Here is a 26,396-nt window from a genome sequence, read left to right as displayed (position 1 = left end):
AGGAGGAGCTCCAGGGGAGAAAACAGATCATGAAAAGACAAATGATTCTGGTGTTTTCTTTCTTCTTTTGGAAAATCAAACAGCAAATTAAAGCACAAACGGCACCCTCTTACAGGAGAAGACATTCTCTCCCTCTCCCTAACGGTGACTCTGACAAGGCTATGAATGAAATGTCACATCTGACAGCCACTCACCTGAGATGTCATCTCCTCCTGAGCCTCGGGCCCCGGCCCCCACCCCTCAGCATCCTCTGCGGCAACAACCCTGTGATAAGTCTCTCCAGCAGGGAGAGGCAGCTGTAGGAGGCGGAGGGTAGGGAAGAGTGGAAGCCAGGGTGAGCGTGCCCCACCCCAAAGAGGGTCGCTGCCCCCAGTCCCCATGCGAAGGACAGGAGCTGTGGTGACTGAATCTGCCTCCAACCCCTGGAAGCCTGAGGTGGAAACAGGGCCCAGACCTTTCTCTGTCCCATTTGCCACCTTTCCTCTTGAAATTAAAAAAGTGAGATCACGAAAACAACAACAGAAATGAAATATCAGATCTGGCGTAGAGCTGGGCACGGGGGTTCACACGTACAATCCCAGCACTTGGGAGGGCATCCTGGGCTACATAGTGAGTTCAAGCCTAGCTAGGGTTACAGAGTGAGACTCTTGTCTCAAAAAGGGAAAAGAAAAAAAAAACAAAAAAAACACAACCTTGGGAGTGAAATCTTAAAACAGGGAGAAAGAAAAATGAACGACGTGATTCATAGTCAGGGATACCAAATAAGCCACAGAAGCATCCCCACTTGCAGAGAGCAACGCCGCCCAGTCGCTGGCCGGCCAGGGCGTAAGCGAATAGCAACGGAGCCCGAGCACCACTCCTGAGAAAAAAAGCATCTCTGTGATCGATTGTGGTTCTATCAACAGATGTGAGACACTCTGCCTCGCTAGGAAAGAGAGAGAGAAATTCAGGGAGCTGCCTGATGTCTGATCTGAGAATCATACGTTCTGATGAAGCATTTCCATTTTCATAAACCAGCAAAGACTTTTACTAGCAACACAGAAAGGAGAATAGAAAGCCAAGGAGTTGGCACACAATAAGTCAAAAGGACAGAGCAGAGTTCTGAGCACTCAGAGGTGGCTACAGCCCAGGGCACCTGTCTCTTGCCCAGTCTGCTAAATTAAATTGTCAGGGTGAGTTCCACAGCGCCTGCACAAGAAGGCAGACGGCAATTTGTTGTGATGCCCCTGCCACTGAGAGCCTCGGCCTGCCTTCCAGAATCTTCCCAGCAATTCATCAGTCGGCCAGCACCCGCAGCTGGTTCCTGTGTTCTCGAGCAGGAAGCATGCAGACCTCCTTCCCCTCTGCTCCCTTCTTCGGGAACCTTTCAGCTTCCACACACGTCCAGGCCGCATCTTTCTACTGTACATTCAGCAGTGAGTTGCTTTTTTTTTTTTAATTAAAATTTTTTCTTTGAGAAAGGGTATCATGTAGCCCAGGCTGGCAGTGAGTTATAGTTTTTTCAAAAAATATTATTTTATTTTATGTGTATGAGTGCATTGCCTGCATGTATGTTTAAGTGCACCCATGTCATGCAATACCTAAAGAGGTCAGAAGGGGGGGGTGTTGGATCCCCTGGAACTGGAGTTACAGACGGTTGTTAGCATGTGGATGCTGGGAAATCGAACCCAGGTCCTCTGCAAGAGCAGCCAGTGCTTTTAGCCACTGAGCCATCTCTCCAGCCCCAAGTTATTATTTTTTTAATTAATTAAAAAGTTTTTTGAGAAAGGGCATCATGTAGTCCAGGATGGCCTCGAATTCACTCTGTAGCTGAGGATATCCTTGAACTGCTGATCCTCCTTCCTTGACCTACCAAGTATAGCATTACAGGCAAGTACCCAACTACCCTTGGCTTATGTGGTATTGAGGATGGAACACAGGGCTTTGCAGGTTAGACAAATGTTCTACCGCATCAGTTCCAATGTATACAATCACTCTTCCAGATTTGTCCTTGATGAGACGACTTATTTTCATGTTTTACATAAAATACAGGGCTGGCCAAAAAAAAGAAGAAATGGGCCCACGACACTCAGCACACAGCAGAGATGGGTAGACGTGCACAGTACAGCGTCAGTTCTCAGCATGGCTTCTGGGTTTGAATGCATCATGCCCCACCACTTCGGGCAGACACACAGCTCTTCCAGGACTTCCAAGAACATCTTTACCCATCACTGTCCTACGCTTGAGTCAAAACACTGCACGTCTTTACAAGCCCATTATTAGAATGTGCTACTTCAAGTAATACAGATTTTATGGGAAACAAAAGTCCATTTCTGTGGCCCAGGCAAATCACTTTTGTGTGAGCTACGGCCACTCGTGGGGTTAGCTAGCCAAGGGTAGGAATCCTGAGTTTCCTGCAGGGTCTAAAGCTGGGTACCTAGCTATGACACACATAAGGCAGACACTGGCAAATCCTGACCGCAGACCTATACAGAGCACTGTTCTGAGTGCCCTGAACCCTGTCCCTGCTCATGCGCTACTTTTCTAAAGGAGAAGAATTGTGTGATGAACGCAATTGTTTTTTGTTTTGTTTTGTTTGTTTTTTGTTTTGATATTTTATTTATTATTTTTATTTTATGTATATGAGTGTATTGCCTGCATGTATGTGAGTGCACCCGTGTCATGCAATGCTGAGGAGGTCAGAAGAGGGTGTCGGATTCCCTTGGAATTGGAGTTAAGGATGGTTCGTAGTCACCATGTGGGTGCTGGGAATTGAACCCAGGTCCAGTGCAAGAGCAGTCAGTGCTCTTAACTGCTAAGTCTTCGCTCCAGCCCCATACAATTGTTTTTTAAAAAGCAAATCAACTCCGGGCCAGGCGTGGTGGTGCAGGGCCTTTAATCCCAGCACTCGGGAGGCAGAGGCCGGCAGATCTCTGAGTTCAAGGCCAGCCTGGTCTACATAGTGAGTCCCAGGACAGCTGGGGCTACAGGGAGACCCTGTCTCAAAAAGACCAAAAGAAAAAAAAAAGCACATCAGCTCCAAAGTTACAAGACATTGACTGAGAGGAGTAAAAAGACTGCAAAGGGTCCAAGAGGCTGGCCGTGAGGGCACGCCTTTCCACTTCAGACCTGAGGAACAAAGCACAGACCTCCACCTCAAACCACCACCAAGCACAGCGGATTGCCCTGTGACTGGCAGTGAGATGGAGACTGTCAGGTGCTGATGGTACCGAGGGTTTTAGTTTTTGCCACTGGCTATTCTGGGATTCATTTGGGGATCACAAGGGTTAATGGGTCTTCAGCGGCTTACAAGGCCCATCCACTGTAGAACGTGACAGAAAGTTAATTAGGTGAGATCAGCTGAAAGCCGTTCAGGTTTTTGACTCACTTGATTTTGTGAGAAGCCAACGAGTTGACATATTCTGCCTCCGAAGGAGCCAAAATGAGCAGGCTGCTCCCACGGCAGCCAATCCGAGCAGTTCTTCCAATCCGGTGGATGTATTCAGCAGGTGAAGATGGAGCATTGTACTAAAAAGGGTAACAAAAATGAAGGCATTCATAGATCAAGGGATTGCCATTAATTGGAAGTGCAATACCCCTCACCTGCCTCCAGGTATCCCAAGAATTAGATCCTGGTGCTACCGTTATTTAACACACTCATAAGGAGAAGTCACTCAACCCTGAAACTCCTGGCTTCACTGAAATGACAAGGCTCTGACATGTAAATGTGAACCATGGCCAAGTTTCAGATGAACGAGATGCCCATCCCGACAGCCCCTTTTTAATTTTATTGCTCCACAGGTCTCTTCATTTTCCTGTTTACATCTTTTCACTGAGGTGGCTGCGCAAGGTGAAATGTGAGCAGGTGGGGAAAATTTCTCCAGGATGACCACATGACCTTGGCCTACTTCCTTGGTAAGACACAGCAGCTGGGAAGAGGCAACAGAGGGCAACAGGTGTACAGATGAAGGGAGCCAACCACTGTGCTGGCAGTCTACTCTGCTGCCAGCCCCAAGAGCAGGCCCACCACCTCACTGCAGCTCTACTCTGACCCATCTGGGGATGGCAATAGGCAGTTGTGAGCAGACGGATAGGTTTCTGCGCTGGGGAGTGCCTTCCTCTCAGGGGAAGGGCAGGTCCCTGGCTAAGCAGATTAGGTGGCTTACCCATGACACCTCAGCAGTAACCCCGTCGTATTAAAGCGACAGGTCACATACACCTTCCTTTTGTTTTCTTTGCTGCTACATGAATCAAAGATCAGAGGGGCCAAGGTGAGTGCACCACAGGAAAGGTCAGATATTAGTGAACCAATCAATATTCACAGTGCGAGGCTTTCCATGACCAAATCTGAGTCTGGCCTCTGGAACACTAAGATCATGCCTGCTTTCCTATTTCCCAGGGGCTCAGCGGCCAGGAGGAAAGAAGACACAACGCTTCCAGTCCTCACACTATCACCTGTGACAAGCGGATCAGATTTCCCAGCCCAAGACAGGCATGAAATTTCACAAAAATGTGAATAAACCATGACTCACATAAACAGGAACGTGTCCCCTGGCCCCCATGCAGACAGGCTTAAAAATACCATTCTGCAGACTAATGAAAAGAAAAAGTGAAACAAAACCCACCAGACCACAGTGCTAACACCTGTACCCTCTGGCAAAGTGTCGAGGGTTGGAAGTATGTGTAAGATGCTGTCAGGGCCTTAATTGCTCCCTGTAGGTCAATGTACATGGACACAGCTCTCCGGACAGCTGAGCCATTTCCTTCTTGGGAGGACACAATGAGGCCTCCCAAGGGCCTGAGTAATTCCCGATATTTTCAGACTGCTGAAACTTTGGTTTGTGACATGAACTAGTCCGGGAGCAGGAAAGCTTGCCACCCCTCCTGAGAATCGCTTCTGGGCTGTTCTGCTGTGGCAAGTAGGTGGGCTGAGCTAAGGAAAGATGTCAAGAGAACTGTACACATAAGACTGCCTGCTGCCTGGTTACCAGGGCAACACCCAAGAGGGTAATAATGACTATTCTACCTAAAGCCAACACACCTACTCATGAGCGTATACCCCTGCTTCACACCTTAATAGCAGAAAGATTACCTGAACAATCCACGTGACTTGCGGGAGATCTAAGCCTCGAGCTGCAACATCCTTTAAAACGAAGAGAGTATGCTTTAAAACAGAGTTTCTGAACTTTTCTTTTTTCTGAGCTAGGGTCTTGCTCTGTAGACCAGACTGGCCTAGAACTTTGCAGCCCAGACTGACCTTGAGATGCCTGACCCTCCTACCTTGCCCCAGCCTCCTAAGTACAAGGGCTACAAACAGCACATCATGTGAGACCGAGTTTCTGAACTTTTGAGAACACAGTAATACAAATTCTGAAGTTCATGTGCACGTGCGTGTACACACACACACACACACACACACACAGAAATACAGTATTCTGAATACAACTCCAGCAGGCCCAAGGGCTCACTGAAGACCATTTGTGGTTAAGGGACTGGCAAGACGGTTCAGAGGGTAAAAGTGCCTGTGCCAAGTCTGAGGACCTGAGCTTAGTCCTCTGAACCAACAAGATGGAAGATGAGAACCAATTCCCAAAAGTTGTTCTGACCTCTACACATGCACATATTACATAGGGGTGGCATGCAATCCCCACCAAATAAATAAATATTAAAGACTTAAAAATAAATTCTAACTTAGGGGCAAGTTTGACAGAACCCTTTTGTAACTTGTCATAACACAATGTGCAGGTTAACACATAAATAGACCTTAAATTGCAACTGTCAGTGAGTCCTGTGAGAATTCTGAAAACCTGGATAGCTGTATGCGAATGCCTGTAATCTCTGCAACGTGGGAGGTTAGAGGCAAACAGATCAGGAGTTCAAGGTGCACCCTTAGCTATACAGCACGTTGGAGGCCAGCCCAAGCTACAGGAGATCCTGTCTCAAACAAACAACCCCCCACATAAATACATAAATAAAACAAAAGGCCATTTAGGATAAATGCATCAGGACCCACCCGTGCCAACCAGTGATGACAATTAACCAGGCAGTCATGAAGCTCACTGGCATGCTTCTGAAATGCCCCTCAAGGCACTTGCTGGGGCAGTAAGCTGCAACTATTTACTTTGGACTGTCTGTTGGGTCAGAGCAGGAAGGATCCCACAGTCTGTGCTCCCTTCTGAGAGTTAGATGAGGATACACACCAAACATGCCCGTCAGTTCAAAGACTGGACTGGACAGCTGAAAACCCACAAAAAGGATGGAGTTTTATTTTCTCTTTCAACTGGTCACCACCAGGGGATCCCTCTGCTCTCTATGCCTCTGCCACTCTGGCAGAGACCAGAAGATGAACCCTCCCAGTCCTCAGCAGCAATCTGCAGTTGGCATTCACCTTCAAGTGCAGCAGTCACAGGAAGAGTCTCTCTGGTCAACAGTCCCTGAGCACTTTCTACGTACTGGACCCTGAGTTGAGTGTTCTACCCACATTACCTTGATTAACTGTAAAAACAACTATTACCAAAAGAACAAAAAGAAAAAAGAGGGAGGCGGGTGGAGACAAAAACAAAATCCAAACCAATTATCACTGCCGGACGTGATGGCGCAGGCCTTTAATCCCAGTACTCGGGAGACAGAGGCGGGTGACTCTCTGTGCAATCCAGGCCAGCCTGGTCTACATAGTAAGTTCCAGGTTAGCTGGGGTTACAAGGAGACCCTGTCTCAAAAAACCAAAACGAATAAACAAACAAAACCCCAAATGAAACAAAAAGCCAAAAAAAAACCCAAAACCACTACCAACTCTTACTCCCCCATTTGACAGAGGAAGAAAGAAGATTTGGAGCTAAGTGCCTTGCCCAGGGATATGGCTATGCAGGAGAGGTAGTTCCCAACTGCAGGCCTGTTTCATTTCCCAAGGCTACATTAGATGATGCTTCATTGGACCATCCCAGAGATGCTGAGTCCCACACACCCTGTGGGAGGGGTTGTGGAATGGTTTATGCCCTTATGATGGGGAATCTGCTAATACCTAACAAAGTTACATATGCATTTGCTCTTCTGTGGAGACACTGGCAAAAACGTTAAACAGTGTAAGCACACAGCTATCCATTCAGCACTGTGTGCTATCCATTCAGGATTCAGGCTGAATAAAAGACAGCTCTACTATAAGTAATAACGCGTAATACGGTTCTGAGAGGGAAAAAGAGTTCTTACTAATTTGGAGAACTTTCAAGAGATATTTTGAGTATGTATAATATGCTTTTGTGTAGGAAACTGGGAAAATTCAAACATACCTGTTTATACTTCAAAAAGAAATCATGCAGGGAAAAGCCCCAAAGCTTACAAAGATAGTTCCCTCTAGGGGAAGAGGCAGGCAGGCAGGACAGACTAAGGAGACAGACCAGGTGCTAGGCTGCTCACTGCAAGCCTGTGCACTTCTGGCTCTGGTGACCAGCTCTGACACAACAGGAAATACAGAGTGTGGCCTAGGATGTGTTGTTGCCAAAACCCAAAATCAAGGTCTAGAACTCAACTCTAATCACTTTCGCAGGAACACAGCAGAGGGAAACATGGTGGAAAATCCCAAAGGCTACACACAGAACCAGCCCACAAGTTATTCTAAGAACAAACATGGTCTGGGGAGATAGCTTAGTAGGTAAAGCACCTACTGTGTCCACGTGAGGACACAGAACCCACATAAGTTTGAATTCCCAGAACCCACATAAAGCTGGGCACAGCAGCCGAGTTTGTAATTCAGTGCCCCTGGAGCAAGGCAGGCGACGGAAAAGAGAATCCCCGGGAGCGTGTGGGCCGGTTAGCCTGGGGTACGAGGTGGCAAACACCAGAGAGACCCTGTCTTTGAACAACGTGCAAAGTGAGGACCGGCATCCAAAGTTGTCCTCCAACCTCGACACTCACATGAAAAAAAATTAAAGCTCAATTGATCTGATTTCTGTAACCAAAAAATTCAAGGCGGGGCAGAAGGATAAAAACACCTAGACAGACAAACACCGAAGGACGGACGAACACCGAAGGTTCAAAGCCTCACCTACAGTTCCACAGTCCCAGTGCTCAGAGGCTGAGGCGGGAGGCTGACTATGAGCTCGAGGGTAGTCCTGTCTCCACAGTTCTAGACCAGCCAGGGCTATACAGCAAGACCTTCTGTCAAAGACCAACACAGCAGCCTCTCCAAACGGAGGGTGTGAGTGGACTTACTTCTTTGTATTTTCCTATGCTGTTTGTTTTGTTTTAAACAGTACATGTTTAGCATGTCCCCTAAATTTTGATAACTGAAACCTCCACAGGTTCGCAGAATAGTATGCTGAGTGCCTGTCTCTTTCCTCTAATTCATCAACTGCTCATCTCAGGCTTACCTGCTTTTTCCTTCCTCATCTACACAGACACAGACACCTACACACACATTCTTATGACTATTTCCAAAACCAGTTGTAAATGTCATGATGTTTTAGTCCAACACTCCAGCAAGCATCTCCTAATGGACACTCCTCTACTAACCACTGCCCAGTGTGACTCTTAAGAAATCAGGAGAATATGGCTTCTCTACCAGCCGATGTCAAGTTTCTCCACTGTACCCAAGATGGCTTCCACGGATGCTTTTCTTTCCAATACAGGAGTGAGCAGTGACTGCAGTCTGCCAATCATGCCAGACCTCTTTCATCTGGAGTGCTTCCCCCCACTTTTACTGACTTGTCTTTTTGTTGATGTCTTGGGGAACATTTCCTATCTGGGTTTGTCTAATTGCTTCCACATGGTAAGACTGGGTTAGACATTCTGGCATGAATGCATCCTCAGGTGGCGTGGGCTTCCCATGGCTCCACGGTCCTCCAGAAAAGCCTGATCACTGGAGGGAGTAAGTGGTGTACACCATCCCTCTCCACCGTGAAGGTAGGTAACTGCGGAGTGAGACTCGAGGCCACAGGAGCACCACTGCCCAAAATATTTCAGCACAGGGTCTTGCTTCTCTGGATGTTCCCATCCGCATCTGCTGTCACCTTCACGTTTGTAAGGGATGACGCCCTGGGCAGCCATCCTTCCATTTCACTGCTGAAAATTCCTCAGGAAAGAGCTGCTTCCACTCCTTTTGTTAAGTGAGGGTTTGGACATTGCAGCTTTTTGAGTAAGAAGCCTCTGCTAAGTTTCTATAAGAGGCATGCTCCCTGCACCTCCCCTGGGTCAAGGACAGGACTGAGTAAGACGCCCACCAAGAGGGACCGCCATTGAGTGGAACTAGGCTGCATTCTAAGTATGTAAGTGGAAGTTAACACACGGAATGTGCCTCAGTCTCTCAGTGTTTTCAGAAAGCACCACATCTTCTGAGAGCTGAAAGCCGATGATGCCCTGCAGCTTGTGGCTTAGAAAACACAGTGCATGACGTTCCCTAATCAAGGGGGAGACAGGACAGGCTCTCGACACTGATCATCGTCAGCACCTTTAGGGAAATGGATGCGTTCTTAAGTCTGCTAAGTTCTTGGTAAGAAATGATTTGCTTTAAGGGTTCTGCTGTGGGGATACTGGGCTACCTTTACAGATGCGTTGTAAGAAATTTAAAACTCACCGGTTTAATAAATTCAACCAGAAAACAGAGCTCAAACTCTAAAATAGGACTGGGGATGTAGCTCAGAGGTGGAGCATTCGCCTGGTGTGTGTGAGGCCTTGGGTGAGCTCCCCAGCACTGCAAACAAACAAGTATCTAAAACAACTAATTTTTGAGTGCAATCATGCTGAACCTGAGTGAGGAAGGGCACTAGTGACCTCCCGGGTGCCCAGCTCAGGTCAGCTGCAATTTTCTCCTCTGCCACTGTTTTGTCCTGCCCTCTCACCCCCAGTCTTGCTCTGCAGTCCAGGCTGAACTTGAACTTTGTCCCTCCCACCTCAGCCTCCCCTTCTTCTGGAGGGTGGAGTGCTGTGACAGCCTGGCACTGTTCATCCCCTCCAGCCCACATTAAATCTAGATGTTGCCTTAGATTTCTCCTCTCCATCTCCAGCCCAGGGACCAGAGGCTGAGGGGAGTCCCAGTGCTGGTCTGCAATGGGGAAGATTGGCACTCACATGGCAGCACTAGGACCTGCCCAATCTGGGGAAGCAAGTCAGTCCTCTGCTCTGGGCAACCTACCTGAACTGTGGCTAAGAACCATCCTGTTTATCTCAGGAGCTGGTAATGAAGGCAAATTAAGTGTGGGGACTTCCTAGAACTGTAAACTCAAGCACGCCGCTTCCTAACAAAGTAAGGCATGGCAACTGAGGCACCTCTCCAATCCCTTCTCCACCAGCCACTCAGTCCCTGGGCAGGGACCACAGAGAGGCCCAAAATGACCCCGTCTTCCAGGAAGGCATCAGCTAGCTGTACTAGATCAACAGGAAACTGACCTAAGAGCACAGGGGCTTCAGTCTCCAAACTTAAGTCTGATCACAGCCCAATTTTATTCCTTTAACCTAATTAGGGCAAGAGAATCACTAAAGTCAGTTCTGAAAGACATTCACCAACGGGGCCTTGAAGGCCCTGGGCTTGACAACTGGCGGCCTCCATGAGACCCAGGAGTACAGATGGAAGGCAGCCTGCTCGGGTGCCAGCCTGTCAGTTGGATTAAAATGACTCATTTATTTACCCAAGAACCTCACAAAGTGCTTTTACTAACAGGGAGAGGAGGTCTGCCGTCTCTCTGAGAAGGGACGCACAAATTCGCCTCTGACGCCTTCCTGGCCTGCCAAAAGTCATTACTGCCGTGTGTGGAAAGCCATCAGCAGGGTACAGGCCCCCGTTGTCTGGGTGACAGATTGGGCTGCGTAATCAGAGGAGGAAGGGGAGAGTGGAGAAGCTGTCAGAGGCGAGAGATCTTGGCTGGAGCCGCCAAAAAGCTGGCAACATGAGTTAGTGTGGCTGAGTAAACAGCGAACAGTCTCCAAATGATACTTCCATTACCAGCGACGAAACAAAGCGAAGATGATGAACTTCCCCCGAGAAGCAGACCCCAGAGAGGCACGAGAGCCCCGAGCTCAAGCAGGCACTGAACCCACAGCCTTGGGACTCTTGCTGTCCTTGCTCCTTTGTCCAGCAGCCTGGCACAGTGGACATTCCCCAGGAGGAGAGAGATTAAGAACTGCAGACAGCAGCGCTTTGGGTGGAGAAAACGAACAAAACAATGCTGGTGGGGGAACGGTGCGGGTGATGGTCGTCTTTCTTGAGGAAGAGACCCATTCATTCCGGGACTCTGCAGCACATGGGGGCATGGCAGAAGGCCCTCGTTTCTGAGGTCAAGGTATTCAATTTGTCCACAGATAACCAAGGCCAGCAACAAACCAGGAGGAAGCCCAGTGTCCACCTCAGAACCAGCACTGACTCAGGAATTCCCTTTTCTGGCAACGCAATGACATTTCTGTCATCAAGTCATCACTGAGCCAGAGGCCCTGAAGACCATACCACAGCCTTGGGGGGTTCTTTACAAGGGGGAATACTACTTTGTAGTTAGCTCAATGTCGTAGATATAACCCTTGTGATTTCTTAATTCTATTTGGGAAAGCAGGCCTTAAACTTTCAAAAGCCCCCCTCCCAGGTTTTGTTTGTGAGAAAGGATGGCTTGAGGCCCAGGCAGACCTGGGCCTGGATCCTCTACCTCCCTAGTGCTGGGACTCTAGGAATGCACTGCTCGGCCCTTCTCTTCCACACAGTGTCTTCTGCTCTGATTCTCCTTTAGCTCTGCCCACCTGCTCTCTCAGCACAGCCCTAATGAATAGCCAGTCCATAAGAGCCATGGATGCATCTGGTCCTGAGAGAGTGCAGGAAATTACAAAGGTCCTAGCTTTTAAGACCTTTATCATTAAGATGAACCAGTCACTCTGTGCACCCTTAACTGCTCCTAGAAGGAAGAAAAATGTGACAGAGAAACTTGTAGACAGTAAAGGACATAATGGGGTTATACTAACACTTCAAAATTTTATAGACATCCAGTCCTCTGGAGCCTTACTAAGAGGGTCTTGAGATGATTAAAAGACAAAAGGCCCAGAATAGGGGGGAAATTCCCACACAACCATTAACATGATTCCCTTTATCCAGTTCTCCATCTGCCTCATCTTGACATGGCCCTCATTCCTCATTAACACCACAGAGGCTCCTGGTGAGCATTAGGAAGGCCTGGCAAGCAACAGGCTGTAGAGTGACATCATCTCCCTGGCCCCAAGCATCACCTATTCTGGTGTGTCTCACAGACCCCGTGGCTCCTGGTGTGGAGCTAAAGCAAACAAGCAGAGCAGAAGCAGGACTGCTGGGTTAGCACCTCTCTCATCCCAAACCAGTGCTGCCCTGAGAGGCCAGCCCCACCTAACTCTTCTCCAGTGCACTCTGCAGAGTGGAGAAAGGGTGAGACTGTTCAGTATACATACTGGAATCAACCTGGACAGCCTTAGATGTGGACAAGAGCTGCCTCACACATGACGGGCAGGGGCTAAGGGCCCTGTGCTTCCCTAAGACAATGGCTGACATCATCTGCCTGCAAGTATCAGCCAGATAGAACAAGGAAAGCAAGTTCCTGCTTTTAACCAAACTAAGATTTAATTTTCGGAAGAATAACCTCTTTCTTTATGTACAGTGGTTAAAACACTCAATTCCAGGGCTGGAGAAACAGCTCAGTAGTTAAGAGCACTGGCTGTTCTTGCAGAGGACCCAGGTTCAGTGCCCAGCACCTACATGGCAGCTAACAACCTTTCCACGGGATCCAAGGCCCTCTTCTGACCTCTGTGGGCACTGCACGACATGGGTGCACTTAGACACATGCAGGCAATACATTCATATACATAAAAAATAAAAAGCAAAAACCAAGACCATTCAGTGTCAGATTACCTAGAGTTTTTGAGACTTATAGCTCACCAGCATCTGCAAAGCACAGCTTTTGCATACTGGGGAGTCAACATTTTCCAGGACAAATCCAGGATCTTAAGGGTCCAAGGTAAAACACATTGTTATCATAACCCAAATTCCAGCAAAGGTTCCTATTTGTGGTTCGATAGAGAAAATCTGTTACACTCACTCCCCAGATAATATCACAGGGAAGGAAAGAACTTATTCCCAATAAGCAAGTAAATTAAACTGTATCTCTCCATCTTTAGAACCATGTGAACATTGGTGGTTCTCCCCAATGAATTTCTGGGGCCTGACCTATCCACCCAACTCAAGCTTAAACACCAAGTGACTACTGTGTTCCTGTCCTGCATTGGTCACTGGGACAGGAGAACAAATGGTCCCTGTCTTCCTGGAGCTTATGATCGGGCATGATGCCACCTGTGACAAGTGTGAACACCACAAAAGATACCCAGTATACACCAGTGCACAGAGATGCCCAATGGGGGGGGGGAACTGGAGGGTTGCAGTTTATTTTCCTGAAGAAGTGAAGTAACTGGAGATCTATGGGAGCGCTAGCTAGTCTGCTCCAAGCACAGGGCAAGTGCACACAGAGACCAAGCCAAAGAAGGGAAGAGTGATACTTTAGAGCACAGAGAGGGGCTACTAGGCTAAACAACAGTGAACTGAGAAGAGCAGGAGAGCTCCAGAACACTCCTAGTGACAGCAAGGATGACTGGCCATTTCCCTGTCAAGTGACTTATTTGCACTCAATCTTGCTGCAGACATTTGAAGATGGTTTTGAACAAGTAGGAACTTCTGACTTGTAGGCCGGCTTCACGGCAGGAAGGACTACTTATTCAGACACAGGCCTCCTTGGGTCTGGGGTCTAGTAGAAATCCTCCTCAGGTTTGAACAATGCATCCAGGGCCACTTCGTTGTGGACATATGAGAACAGATGATGGACTGAGGTCTCAGGGCAGGCCTTATCATACATAAGCAACATACACAGAAAGCTGACCCGCCTACAAACTGAGTTTAGAAGAAAACACTCAATTACCTTTAAATGGAATGTGGCGTACGAGTTCCTCAACAAGTAACTGCAGTAATCGAGTCATTCAAACAGCTCAATGTCACTGTTTCCACCCAGCACTCGCGATGGATTTACTAGGTCCCTAGTGCAGCCTCATATGAAACATACGAGGGCCTCTCCAAGTCCCTTGGGGGTTAAGTGATATCATTCAACATGGCACAAAGAAGGTATTTTAATCATGGGAGAGCAACAGCTATCTAAAGAGAGGCAGGGAAGATGGACCATATGAGTTTTCAAACTCAAAAGAGCATCTGAGATGTGCGTTAAAAGGTCAGTGCTGTGCTGGGGGAGGCCACAACACAAGACTGCAGTCTGAGGCCAAGTGGACAGGCCCTGAAAACGTAGGACAAATGATAGTTTTAGACAAAGCAGTAAAACTGGCCCAGCATCTCTTTCCTTTAAGAAAGTAAGCAAGAGGCATCTTGTTGCCGAAAGACTTTCTCAGCTCTAATTACTCCGATAGCTGTAATTTACAAGTTTTTGGTAGAGAGAAATCTCCAAGATTCACACCTTTGGAAACGAACAGCTGCCACTATTAGAGAGCAAATCGCCAAGCCTTCTCCGTAGTAGCAGCCAGTGCTGTGTGGTAAAGCCAGGTGGTAATCTAGGGGTGCAGAGAAACCAGCCACACTGTGAGGCCCAGATGTGCCCTCTGTCCGGGGACCAACTGTCAAGGGATTTAAAACCACCACAACCACGATTACAGCACTCAGCCTTAGACACAGTGATACATACCGTGCAGAGCAGGACGCCTGTTCTGGACTGGGAGAATTCCTGAAACACAGCTGTTCTTTCCTATAAAAAGAAGGGGAAAGGGCCTTACAAACTCTTGAGATAAATTTCTCCAAAGCGGGCTTAGATTCTCCTAACTTCCTCACTTTTCTTCATTCTAACTTTCTTCTGGCAAGAGAGGGTCACATGGCCAGAGTAGGAAGTGGAACCTTCAGGTTTTCTGAGACGACCCCCTCCTGTAAGAGATGGGCCTGGCAGACCAGGCAAAGGAGCAGAGTCAGAGTTTCAGTAAGGCAGTGTCACTGGGGCACAGCATCCAAAGGCCAGCAAGGGCAAGGAAGGCCAAGGCCCTGCGCTACAGTGCTAGAGCAGGGCTGCTTAACACTTCCCCTTTTCACCTGAGGAATTATGCAACCCTAATATATAAAATAGGTACACAAACCAAACATTTACTATCAATATCATGAAAAAAATATTTTAGTCAATTCTTTGAGCTAGCCATGGTAGCCAGCACTCAGGAGGCAGAGGCATGATTATCTCAAGTCTGAGGCCAACCTGGTCTACATAGTGAGTTCCACGTAGTTGGTGCTGCAGAGTAAGACCCTGTCTCAAGAGAAATAGAAACCACCCCCTCCTCAAACCTGCAATTCTTTATGTACTTTACCCTTTATTAAAGACTAAATCAATTTTTTGTTTTGTTTTGTTGGTCTTTTGGAGGCAGGGTCTCCCTGTAGCCCCAGCTGACCTGGAACTCACTATGTAGACCAGGCTGGCCTCGAACTCACAGTGCCTCTGCCTCCCAAGTGCTGGGATTAAAGGCGTGCGCCACCACGCCCAGCATTAGACTAAAGCAATTTTTGTTAATGAGTGCTTATTTTTACATAAGAATTATTCTTGGCTGAACATTTGATAACTTCAGGACATAAATTATCTTCATTTTTCAGAATTGATATTCTGATTTCATAATTATTAATACTACCAATGCCGCTTTGCATAAATTCATAGTACAAATAGCAAAAGCATACTTAGGATTATTTTAGAAATTGTTGAGGGGCTAGGAAGATAGCTTGGTCAGTAAAGTGTTTTCTTGCCTATAAGCATGAGGACCTGAGTTCAATTCTCAGAACCCACATCTTTTTTTTTTTTTTAAAGCCGAGTATGGTGGTGTACACTTTTAATCCTAGCACTTGGGAGGCAGAGGCAGGTTGATCTTTGAGTTCAAGGCCAGCCTGGTCTACATAGTGAGTCCCAGGCTGGCAAGCAAGACTGGCTCAAAAAGCCAGGCATGAAGGCACAGCACTGGAGAGGCGGGGTGCGGCAGCACAGGCCTTCTTACTCCCAGCACTCGGGAGGCAGAGGCAGGCAGATCTCTGTTGAGTTGGAGGCCAGCCTGGTCTACATAGTGGGTTCTAGGCCAGCTGGGGCTACAGGGAGACCCTGTCTCAGAAAATAAACAACTCAAAACCAACACTGGGGAAGTGAAGACAGGTGGTCCCTTGGGGCTCCTGCCAGCCAGTCTAGTCTACTTGGCAAATTCCAAGGAAGTGAGAGGCCCTGTCACACATACACACACACAAGTAGGCAGTTCTGAAGAACAATACAGAGGCTGTCTTCTGGCCTACACACATGCACATGTGTATACACACACACAAGGGAAATTGTTGGAAATTCTGTCCTAATCTCAAGCCAAAATTTATTTAATGACTTTTTATGAAACTCAAGACAGCAACTCAAACATCAATTTCTGAAATCAAGCATTCATTCCAACATAATGCAATTTAAAGATATACTAATTTGGTCCTCACATGCTGAGGAATGAAAATAGGAAAATATTATAAGGCTTTGTTTTCCGTAATTAAGCCATTGTGTCTCTATAAGCATTAAACTGTGCACAGTACAAACAGCTGCAGTTCATGACACACAGCGTCTCCAGCCTGAGCTGAGGACTTTCAAGCAGTGTTCACTGGCGCTGCATGGCCTGTGAGACACAGCACATGTACAGTGTGTTCACAACCAAGACTGCAGGGAGGTCACGTGATATCATAGGGGCAACAGCTGCCAGAAACCACATCCCCATTCAATATGCATCTAATTCTAAATTCTTGGTTGTTGTATGTTCAGAAACCTTTTGATGATACCATATTTCGTGATTCCCATATTCAATCTAAGAGCTGTGCTCTAAGAAATAAAAAAGCACTGACCTTCTTTTTAAAGACACTTTTCTGAAAAACTTAAAAGAAAAATTTTATTACTTTTATTTTATGTGTATGAGTGTATTGCTTGCATGCACCCGTGTCATGCAATGCTGTGGAGGTCAGAAGAGGGCTTCAGATTCCCCTGGAACTGGAGTTAAGGACGGTTCGTAGCCGCCATGTGGGTGCTGGGAACTGAACCTGGGTCCTCTGCAAGAGCAGTCACTAACTCTTAACCGCTGAGCCATCTCTCCAGCCCCAAGACTAACTTTTTAAAGTTAAAAATTTACAAAAACTGGGCTGGGGGGTTAGCTCAGTAGGTAAAGCACCTGTCTTGCAAGCATGAGGACCTGAGCTTGCTTCCGAGTACCCGTGTAAAAACCAGGTGAACACTTCTAACCCATACTAGACTAGCACTGTAGAACTAGAAACAGGCATATTCCTGGGGCTCTGGACAGCAGGCCTAGCCTAATTGGTGAGCCCCAGGTTCCAGTGAGACCCTGTTTCAAAAGACAAGGTGAATGGCTCCCAAGGAGCTACCGGGTACCCCTGGCCTTCAACGCATGTGCACATGTGTACACGCACCTGCATTCACAAGAACCTGCATAAAAAATTTACAAAAACTAAGCCTGGGTGGTGACTCACACTTGTTAGGACTTGGGAAACTGAAGAAGGAAAATAAATTCAAAGCCAACTTGAACTATACACTGAGTTCCAGGTCAGCTTAAGCTATAGAAACAGGTCTCAAAACAACAACAATAAACTTAAATTATATATTTGAACTGCAGAAAGCTTGTATTTACATTAATGGAAGAAAATGAAATCACCCCCACACAGGCAGGCCATGGTTACCTGCAGCACTTTGCCATCCCCAAGTCCCTTTTCCATATATAACAAAACCAATGTGACTAAAAACATGGTGTCCACGTATTTAATCAACTGAATGTGAACATCTCACGTAGGTTAAGCACGGTTCACTTATCAGCTGTGACAACACTGACAACCAAGTCCTCTCACCAGCAGGGCCGCTGCCATCGTAGCACTTACTACAGCCCACACTGAAAGGAGCTTCATAAAGCCACCGCACTCATGAGCTACTCCCTCAAGTTAGATCTCAAAAGAGCAAAGGGAGTGGATCCTGAGGCTTTCAGCACACGCTCTGGAAGCGCACACCAATATGTGACAGTCACAGTGCGCCACGCACTTAAGATTTAGCCATGTCTACCTGACAAGAACAGACAGTGGACACCACGCATGGTCATCACAGGTGATGGTACTTTGTTCTGTGGCTGGACGACCAGGGCACACCTCATTCAGGACACTGCCAGAAACACACTAACAATCAGCCTTCACGAGGAGTTTCCTCATCTGACCCTCGAGCGGCCGCTGACAGGTGCTGTCTTCTCCATTTGTAGCTGAGAGGCCGAGGCTGGGAGATGGTAAGGAATCTGCCGAAGGGCAGGTCCAGAGCTGGAGAGGGACCGGGCGGACACTGAAGACCAGGCACTGTGTTCAAAGGTTGGTGCGAGGCACGTGCACTGTCCATGTTCTCTGTGAGGATCATTTTTATTGTGTCATAGAATCAAAACCACAAAGTTCCTGAAAGCTTGTGAAATCATTTCGAAGACTAATCATGACACATTCAGATTCAAGGTTAGAAAAAAAGCCTCCAAAACTCCTGGGCTTTCATCACAGCTGTCACACATCTCCAAGTAGCAACTTCTCTCACGTCACCTGGAGACCACCCCAGGTTCGATGATGGGGACTACTGCCTACTCTAGAATGCGGTCAAAGCTGCTACTTCTGAGATAAGACGCCGGTACCCTGCCGGCTGCCTCCTTCCTAGCTTGTGGGGAGGCCATGAGGGTTGAGTGCTAACAATTAATACCTTATTCCCGTTCAAGAGGTAAAACCAACAGTATCAGCATACAACATTCACTGAGCACTGCCATGTGCCCAGCCCAACACTAAGAGCTTCATCTGCATTGACAGGACAGCAGGTCAGCCTACGATGTGCTGGCACCACACATCAGAGATGTGGGCAGAGTCAGCTTATTTAAAATTTTTTTTGGAAGACAGGGTCTCACTACATAGCCCTGGCTAGAACTCACTATGTAGACCAGGATGGCCTCAAACTCACAGAGATCTGTGAACCACCACACCTGCCACCACACCCACTCTGCTGGATTGTTGTGTAAAGTCAAAGAGTCTGTAAACAACGCAGGACCTGAATACAAGTGGTCAAGATGAAATCGACTGACCTGGGCTCTTTCCTCGCCCACTGAAACCCCTTGAGTCCTCTAAGTTCACATACTTCTCGGCATCCTCAGCTGCCTCTTGCAAAATGGCTCTGGTGAGCAAGAACTCAGAGGGTTAAAAACCAAGTTTAAAACAAAACCCCAAACCATAAATGGCACTTGGAACAGACTCAGGTGACCAGGGAGCTGAAAGTGGGACAGTAACACAGGCTGGAGTACCTGGGACTTCCAGACCTGAGGGCAGATAAGCTGTGTCCATGAGTAACCTTCAGCAGGGTCACCTTTCTGAACTTCTGTTTCCTTGACTACTGAAACAAAAGAGCAAAGCCTCAGGCCTGGGCCTGCTTCCTTCAGATCACCTCGACCCTCCCACTGAGGCTTTCTTCCACTTTCCAGGACAAGATGGCTCCTATTCCAAACGTGTGCAGCAGGCTTCCCAGGTCCAGAAGGGAAGTGCCCCTCCTGCATGCTGCCTAACTCCCTAAGAATGGCCAGGCTAGGAGTCACTCCACTATCTAAAAGCGGGTAAGGTACGTCAGGAACACAAGCTCACTCTGCAGAGGGAAGTCGGGGACCAAAGCCTTTTGGTGCGCAGTACCCTCTCCCAACCTAAAGTGCTCACGAGTGCAGCGCTGCGTCTTGTTGACAATGACAGCCGCCGCGCTCAGCAGTACCATATGGGATCCACAATTTAGCTCCATTAATGCTCTTAATTTGAAGACATCAAGCCCTAATTACACACTGGGCACTAAAAAGGCAAAAGCCTTCCCTGGTGCCAGCTACTTAGTGCTACTCAGTCGCCGTAACAGCTGGCTGAGGTAGCGCGCTCCAAGAGGGTCTGTGCGCTCTCTCAGGTGGAAGAGGCGACTTGAGAGCAGGAGAGCCCAAGAACAATAGCCCCTTCACCACATCTACGCGGCAGAGTGGACTCCTTTACCTCCAGTGGTTGCCCAGTTTTCAGCTGGTTCTTTCCTGACCCAGTGGAGCCTGAAAGGGCCCAGGCAGAGCTCGAGGCCTATGGCCACAGGGCGGGGGCGGGTGGAGTGGGCTCACCTCCTGTTCCAGGTTGCCATGCAGCCGTAGGAATTTCAATGGCAAGGAGGCAGATGGTGGCTGCTCTGAAGTGGGGACCCTGGAGTGACTCAGCAGGGTATGGAGGAAGAGGCTGTAGTGGAACTCCACCAGCTCGCAACTGGAGAAAAAGACGATCATCTTCTGGCCCTTCTCAAACTGCACAACAGACAGAAGCAGGAGAGTCACTGCAAGCTCGAGCCCGGGTGACACCAAGCCGAGCACTTCTCTAAAGCACACGCCTGCTGGCCCCAACGTGCAGACACAGGTGACACAGCTTTGAACGAGTGAGAAATACCAACGTCGATATCCCACTCTACAGGAATGAAGAAAGGGAATGACAGAGCTCCAACCTCAGAAAAACAAATACATCCGAGGGCAAGCTGTCCCTTATGCTTGGCTGGCCACTTCCACCCACGTCATCCCCCAATGGAGTCAGAACACTTGCCGTGCCTCCTCTCACTGTTACGGACACCTGGCACAAGGTGGTGACGTTCCTTCCCGGGCAGGCCAGGTGTCAGTCTCACCTTGCACTTCTGCAGGATGAATGCTGCAAGGCAGACCAAGCGCAGCTTGCTGGGCACCAACGTCACATGCTGGTCGAGGCTCTCTGGTATGGCAAAGCTGTCCAGCCAGGTGCCAGTTTGTGGAGAAGCAGTTTCCTTAGGGTTGGGTTGGTCACAGCTTTCATCCAGGACAGATATACTGACTGGATTGTGCAAACTGATGTCAGCCAGCCGTGTTACACCTTGGACACAGTGAAAAGGACAAAGTAGGAAGGTCATGCATACATCCCTGTAGTGCCCGCCAAGGCTAGTGAAGTCCAACATCGGCCTGTGGGTAACTCACAGCCCAATGGCTGCCTGCCTAGCATTTTCTATGCTCTTACATCCAAAGGCATACCAGCAAGATCTGTATCTCTCACTCCCAAGGTTCCCTGGTCATGACATAACCTTAGATTAAAACAGCTTCCTCATCTTCTTGGCTCCAGGCCTTCTCAGGGTCCGATCTCAGTACATGACCCCCAGGACAGAGGGTGGGAAACAGTTCTCAAACTCCCACAATGACAGAATCTCTCTTTTTTGTGGATTAGCTCTCAAAACGGATTCTCCTTAGCAATACTTTAGAAGTCACGTGATGGCCAGGCTTTGTGGCACATGCCTTAATCCCAGCACTCTGGTGGCAGAGGCAGGTGGAGCTCTATGAATTTGAGGCTAGCCTGGTCTACATAGCTCCAGGCCTGCCAGTGACACCGTCTCAAAAAGAGAAAAAACAAACAAACAAAAACCAAACACAGCAAAGGCCATGCAAATGGCACCTGGACATGCATGTCTTCTGTGGCCTGGAAAGTCAAGTACCACAGACACAGGGCCATGAAATCGTGGCATCTACACAAGGATTCTCACTACTCAGGGCGAGACTGCTCAAATGGTTCCATTTCCCAAGCCTTAGTTTTCCCATCTGCAAAACAGTTAAGAATTTCTATTGCATGGGGATAGGAGTCAGAAACAAGCCAAGGAATATGTTGTTTTGATGAGAAAGGAGGGTGATCTCATTGACGAGGGTGCTCAGAAGGCATGGCCTGCAGAGCAGGGCCTCGCAGACCCTCCGTGTCAATGGGGGCCACCTGTCTTCTTCTGCACCCTGGTATGCGCACCACGGCTACTCCTCCCTTCCCAGGCCGTGGGGACTGGGCATGTAGAAAGTGGGAAAGGCTGGCCTCCAGGGGACCCTGCTGCCCTCCCCAAGTGTAGCACCATCAGGTGGGCCCACAGCTTCTTCTCAATGCACCTTCTGTGAGTGTCGCCGACAGCAGGACGTTCTGCCGTTTCTGACACTCGGCATTTACAGCATTCAAGATCACCGTGATGTCCTTCTCGAAACCCAAGTCCAAGATCCTGGGATTGAAGAGAAGGAATGATATCTACGAGAAGGGAAGATCTGACAGGATGAGGTCACGCGCCCCCAGGGATGGCAGGACAGGCTCCCACCCTTCGTGCCTCCTGGATGAGGCTCACCTGTCTGCTTCATCCAAAACCAGCCACTGGATCCGGCCAAAGTGAATGTTCTTTGTGGATTTTATATGATCCACTAGACGTCCGGGAGTTGAGATAAGGATATTTATTCCTTTGCGGAGTCTGTTTAAAATCATGTATCATAAAAGAAAGCAAATTAAGCAGAGTTGGAACAACAGAAACACAAGAAATGCAAAGGAGACAGACTCAGGTGTAACGCACAACTGTGCCACAGCCTGAAGTCAGGGTGAGACGCGAACAGCCAAGTGAGATTTCCACTCTGTAGTCTATAACCTAAAATTGTATTAAATCATAAACCTTGTCCTTTAAAAACAATGTTTAAGTATACAACCCAATGCTTTTATCTGACCCACATTCCTTCTAGAATGTTCTAGAGAGCTGGTCATCTAGCCAGTTTTTTTTTCCCCTTTGTTAAAGATTTACTTAAAAAAAAAAAAAAAAAGACTTATGGACTGGACAACCAGCTCAGTGTTAAGAACACATACTGCTCTTGCAGAGGACCCATGATCAGTTCCTAGCATCCACATCAGAAGTTCACAACTGCCTATAAACTCCAGGAACTCGATGCCCTATTCTGGTCTCTACAGGCACCTGTACTCACAAACCTACACACAAATAGACACATTAGTGCTCACAGCTCTGAGCCATCTCTCTAGCCCTTACCTATGTGTGTCTATGTGCACATACCATGTGTGGGGCCAGAGGGGTGTTGGATCCCTGGAACTAGACTTATGGGTGTTTGTGAGCTGCCTGATGTGGGTGCTGGGGTCTGAATTCTGACATGGCAGTAAGGCCTCTTAACCTTCGTGCCATTTTCCCAGCCCCAGCCAGTTCTGGCAGACGCCGGTGCCAGTGAACCAAGTGAGCCCATGTGCTCTAATGGTGGAACGTTTTTCTGACACCTAGCCCTTCGGGCTTCTGTAACATGGGCCTCCATTCTGCTTCACAGACTTTGTAGACAAAAGCTAGCTTAAAATTTTAAAAATTTAGGTGGGTGTGGTGGCGCACACCTTTAATCCCAATGCTTGGGAGACAGGTAGATCTCTGTGAGTTCGGGGCCAGCCTGGTCTACATAGCGAGTTCCAGATCAGCCGGGACTACAGGGAGACCCTGTCTCAAAAAGATACACAAATTTTTTTTTTAATTTATTCTTTAAAACTTCCTATGTATATTCAACGTATCCTGATCATATCCATTCCAACCCCTCCCCGGAGACGCTGCCCCAGCACCCACTGTACATCCCTCTCCCACCTTCATGTCCTCTTTATTTCACTTGTTTTAGTTTCTTGTTTCCCAAACAGCCATTATCCCATTATTCCACAGTAAAAGACATGACAGAACTCTTCCTGGACACACTTTCTTACTTTCAGTGCACCACTATGCCTACGCTCTGGCAAGGGAATGAAAGACAAGAGTGTGCAATCACACAAGCACCTTCGCAGAGGTACTGACTATTTGTGTTAGTTCTGGAGAGAAACGCTAAGTATGATGGCTGGAACACAGCAGTGGCTCAAGACCAAGAGGTAACCTTGACAACCAAAGCCTCCCATGAGGGCACAAGAAGGAAGGAACCTCATCCTGACATCAGAGCACCAGGCCGGCCCTGTCGGGACCTTACCCTGACATCAGAGCACCAGGCCGGCCCTGCCTGGACCTCACCCTGACATCGGAGCACCAGGCCGGCCCTGCCCGGACCTCACCCTGACACCAGAGCACCAGGCCGGACCTGCCCGGACCTCACCCTGACATCAAGAGCACCAGGCCGGCCCTGCCCGGACCTCACCCTGACACCAGAGCACCAGGCCGGCCCTGTCCAGACCTTACCCTGACATCAGAGCACCAGGCTGGCCCTGCCCGGACCTCACCCTGACATCAGAGCACCAGGCCGGCCCTGCCCGGACCTCACCCTGACATCAGAGCACCAGGCCAGCCCTGTCCAGACCTTACCCTGACATCAGAGCATCAGGCCAGCCCTGTCGGGACCTTACCCTGACATCAGAGCACCAGGCCGGCCCTGTCCAGACCTCACCCTGACATCAGAGCACCAGGCCGGCCCTGTCCAGACCTCACCCTGACATCAGAGCACTAGGCCAGCCATGCCTGGACCTCACCTCTTGAATCTGAAAAAAAAAATAAAATCTCTACCTCATTTGTGTCATTTTTTATTGCAGTTACTATTTATCACTGAATGTAGCCTAACAATACTTTTTTTTTTTGGTCTTTTTGAGACAGGGTCTCCCTGTAGCCCCAGCTGGCCTGGACCTCACTTTGTAGACCAGGCTGGCCTCAAACTCACAAAGATCTGCCTGCCTCTGCCTCCTGAGTGCTGGAACTAAAGGCATGAGCCACCACACCCGGATATTTATTTATTTACTATCTGTCTCACTATGTAGACCAGACTGGCCTGTAACTCAGTGATCCACCTGCCTCTGGCAAGTGCTGGGACTAAAGTGTGCCACCACGCCCGCCCTAACCAGCACTTTTTGTTTTGAGCTGGCTCTTCAGCTGCAGAGCTGTTAGAACTGCCAACTATTTTAAAAACAACACAGATACTCCGCCATTTACTTGCTCCAACAATTTTCTAATGACACCCGTTACAAGCTCTAATGAGGAGGTAGGAATCAATGCAGCAAGGACTTGTTAAGCATTATGGAAGTTGTCATCTTGGTTTTGTTTCATTTTTAAAATTTATTTTTATTTTATGAGTGTTTTGCCTGCATGCATGTAAGTACACTAGATGCATGCAATACCCATGGAGGCCAGAAGGCAGCATCAGATTCCCTGGAACTGGAGTTTCCATATGGGAACAGAACACTGTTCCTCTGCAAAAGCAGTCAGTCCTCTTTAACCGCTGAGCCATCTCTAGTCCTTGTTTTATTTTTTTTTAAAAAAGATTCTCATGTAGCCCAGGCTGGCCTTGGACTTACTCTGTAGCTGAGGCTAGCCTTGAATTCCTAATCCGCCTGTCTCTGCTTCACAAGTACAGGTCCAAGTATCATTTTGTTTTTACAGATCCAAAAACAAGCTTGCAGACTCTCAACGTGCACAAAGGGAGTCATGCAGGGTGCACAAACATGGTCTGCAGAGTAGCAAGGGTTAGGGTAGGCAGGCCACAGCACTGTCCCTCATCACATTAGAAGGAAACCTATGATTAACAGCACTGTCAAAAGTAACCAGAAGGCACTGTGGGAGAGAAGGCTCTGTCAGGGTTTGAATGGCTGAACGGACAGGACAGACAGACTCCACAGGAATGAAGAAACCCACCCCCTCATACCTGGCCTTCTCAGACTTCCTCTTCTCTCCGCCCATCAGCACTCCAGGTACAATCCAGGTGAATGGCTACAAAAAGACAACAGACCTAATCGACACAAGGCTCCCTTCCCCAGAAGCAGAGTGACTGCTAAGTTCCCCACAAGCCATCCGGCAAGAAGGACTCGGGCTCTGCACATGTGAGGGTTACTGTGCATATGCCATTTCCGGGCACCGAGCCCCAAGGGTTAATACCTGCAGTGTTTGAATTGCAGCTATCTCACGGCTCCCAGTGCTTTCAGACACCATGTGAGCTTCCGCAATGTTTCAAGTAGCTCCCCTGCTTACTCCCCAGAGTCCAAATAGGAAACAAACTTCAGTGAGTCCACTGCCTCAAGGGAGTGGGGGGGTAAAACTTAGGCAACATTCTCCCTACTCTCTCCAGATCTAAGAAAACAAAGATCAACTCACAACCTAGCTTGGTGGGGTGCAGAGCCTTGGCCCTGCAACCTCTCTCTTTCTCAAACCCTGCATACAGTTTGTACTGCTTTCCCTTGGGTGACCTGAAGGAAGGCTGCACCTGTGAATCTGTACTCAGCTTGCCACAGAGGAGGGTGAACAAAATGCAGGACTTGAACCTTCAGGAAGCACTTGTAATTCAGCTAAGCTAGAAATAAACTGTTAACAAACGTTTTCACCAGTAGAAACCTACAAACTATCCCTAGAGAAGTCAGAGGCGTGCTGCGAAGGAGGAGAATCATTCCTCTTCCTTGACAATGCTATACCACACGAATCTCTCCTCAGAATGTCAGAAAGGGAACGGCGGCACTCATCTCACAATGCAGCTTACCTTAAGCAGTTTCTGGACAGTGTCAAAGCTCTGTAGGGCCAACTGGAAAGAGTAAAAGTTAGAGACAATGAGCAGGGTCTCCTGCTTCCTTT

The 26,396-nt window shown here is 48.2% G+C and overlaps 1 protein-coding gene across 1 annotated transcript in view; it reads right to left on the bottom strand.

Moving 5' to 3' along the window:
- The window catches only part of Ddx31 (DEAD-box helicase 31), a 69,776-nt gene that overhangs the window by 30,148 nt on the left and 13,232 nt on the right, over window positions 1-26,396 (bottom strand). The window contains exons 8-16 of the mRNA XM_008843955.3: window positions 26,305-26,346; window positions 25,480-25,544; window positions 22,188-22,307; window positions 21,961-22,067; window positions 20,697-20,917; window positions 20,152-20,328; window positions 14,652-14,711; window positions 5,072-5,122; window positions 3,368-3,507 (exon numbers count right to left, since the gene is read on the bottom strand). Of these exons, the coding sequence (XP_008842177.1) occupies window positions 3,368-3,507; window positions 5,072-5,122; window positions 14,652-14,711; window positions 20,152-20,328; window positions 20,697-20,917; window positions 21,961-22,067; window positions 22,188-22,307; window positions 25,480-25,544; window positions 26,305-26,346 (983 nt within the window). The remainder of the gene's footprint in view (window positions 1-3,367; window positions 3,508-5,071; window positions 5,123-14,651; window positions 14,712-20,151; window positions 20,329-20,696; window positions 20,918-21,960; window positions 22,068-22,187; window positions 22,308-25,479; window positions 25,545-26,304; window positions 26,347-26,396) is intronic.

The sequence above is a fragment of the Nannospalax galili genome, unplaced genomic scaffold (genome assembly GCF_000622305.1).
Source record: "Nannospalax galili isolate Female #2095 unplaced genomic scaffold, S.galili_v1.0 scaffold300, whole genome shotgun sequence".
Taxonomy (NCBI): domain Eukaryota; kingdom Metazoa; phylum Chordata; class Mammalia; order Rodentia; family Spalacidae; genus Nannospalax; species Nannospalax galili.
Note: the sequence above shows the minus strand (reverse complement) of the source record. Positions and strands in the feature narration are given on the sequence as shown.